The sequence below is a fragment of the Fukomys damarensis genome, unplaced genomic scaffold (assembly GCF_012274545.1).
Source record: "Fukomys damarensis isolate Sample0158 unplaced genomic scaffold, DMR_v1.0_HiC HiC_scaffold_20, whole genome shotgun sequence".
Lineage (NCBI taxonomy): Eukaryota > Metazoa > Chordata > Mammalia > Rodentia > Bathyergidae > Fukomys > Fukomys damarensis.
Window position 1 is genome coordinate 387,993 of NW_022900932.1, and position 1,321 is coordinate 389,313.

At 60.3% G+C, this 1,321-nt stretch overlaps 1 protein-coding gene and 1 long non-coding RNA gene across 13 annotated transcripts in view; one reads left to right on the top strand and one right to left on the bottom strand.

Moving 5' to 3' along the window:
* The window catches only part of LOC104875718, a 2,774-nt gene extending 2,056 nt beyond the window's left edge, over positions 1-718 (bottom strand). Inside the window, exon 1 of the long non-coding RNA XR_784150.2 lies at positions 643-718. This is a non-coding gene — a long non-coding RNA (uncharacterized LOC104875718). The remainder of the gene's footprint in view (positions 1-642) is intronic.
* LOC104875717 (saoe class I histocompatibility antigen, A alpha chain) overlaps positions 403-1,321 on the top strand; it is a 31,694-nt gene continuing 30,775 nt past the window's right edge. For 10 of the 12 annotated variants that reach the window (XR_784149.3, XR_004518209.1, XR_784148.3 and 7 more), the window contains exons 1-2: positions 430-580; positions 657-926. Coding sequence is in view for 9 of the 12 variants with exons in the window: in XM_033766349.1 (XP_033622240.1) it covers positions 517-580; positions 657-926 (334 nt within the window). In the remaining 3 variants the exon portion in view is untranslated. Of the gene's footprint in view, positions 581-656; positions 927-1,321 lie in introns of all 12 variants that reach the window. The other 2 variants (XM_010643417.3, XM_010643422.3) reach the window with 2 other exon arrangements.

Here is a 1,321-nt window from a genome sequence, read left to right on the forward strand (position 1 = left end):
TCTCCCACACTGCGGAGAAACAAGCAAACTCTAGGTAATGCAATGAGACTGAAAAGAATGTAAAATGATCACTCTTCCCGGCCCCTATCATTTATATACTTTTATATCACTCTGCATAACTTTGTTTTTCGGGGATCGAACTAAGGTCTTTGAAGTCCGCAGCCTTTAACTTGAGACCTTGGGCTAGGCTAGTAGGGCGTCTGCATACGTAAGTCTAAACTTTTTTTTTTTCTTTTTGGTACCAGGGATTAGAACTCGGGTCCTTGCCCTTTCAAGGAAGGCCACCGAACCGCTGAGTTAAATCCCCAGCCCCTTGGGCTGCATTTTAGTTATTGTGTTCACAACTTCCATCAGGTCCTTCTGCCTGGACACTCATGACGTAAGCCCAGATCCCGCTCCCATTGCCTATCGATTTCTGAAGAAGCCAATCACCGTCCAAACAACATTTCTTTGTGGTTTCCGGATATCGAATTAGCACCGGCCACACAGAAAACGCCCAACTCCGAGGACCGGGACATGGCGCCCCGAACCCTCCTCCTGCTGCTGTCGGGGGCGCTGGTCCTGCCCGAGACCTGGGCGGGTGAGTGTGGGCGGAGGGAGGCGGGGAGGAGGAGGGGGCGCGGGAGGAGGTCGCGGACTCACCGCCCGCCCCGCAGGCTCCCACTCCCTGCGCTACTTCGACATCGCGGTGTCCCGGCCCGGCCGCGGGGAGCCCCGCTTCATGTCCGTGGGCTACGTGGACGACACGCAGTTCGTGCGCTTCGACAGCGACGCCCTGGATCCGAGGGTGGAGCCGCGGGCGGCGTGGATGGAGAAGGTGGATCAGGCGTATTGGGATCGGGAGACAAAGAGAGCCGAGGACACGGCTGAGGCTTTCCGAGTGAACCTGCGGACACTGCGCGGCTACTACAACCAGAGCGAGGACGGTGAGTGGCTCCGGCCTGGGTCGCAGGGCTCCAGTCCTCTTCCTCCTTCGCGACCTCGCAGGGTGGCCCGGAGGCCCTGGGTCTGACTTTCACTGAGAACCTTCCAGATTGTCTCCCCCGCAATAGCCCCGCTGCAGCGCCGAGTTTCGTTTTCATTTTCCGCGGTGGGGCGGGCTCGGTAGGTGGGGCCGAGGGCGGAGCTGCGTCTTTGGAGTTGATCGCGGGGCGGGGCTGATTGCAGGCAAGTCCCGAGGTTAGAGCTGACCGCGGGAGCCTCAGCTCAGTGGACCCTGGCTGGTTCTCAGTGGGCGGGGCGGGGGCGGGGCAGAACTGACAGCGGGGCGGGCCCTATGGGCGTGGCCAACGGCGGCTCTGGGCGGTGATAGTTGACCCCC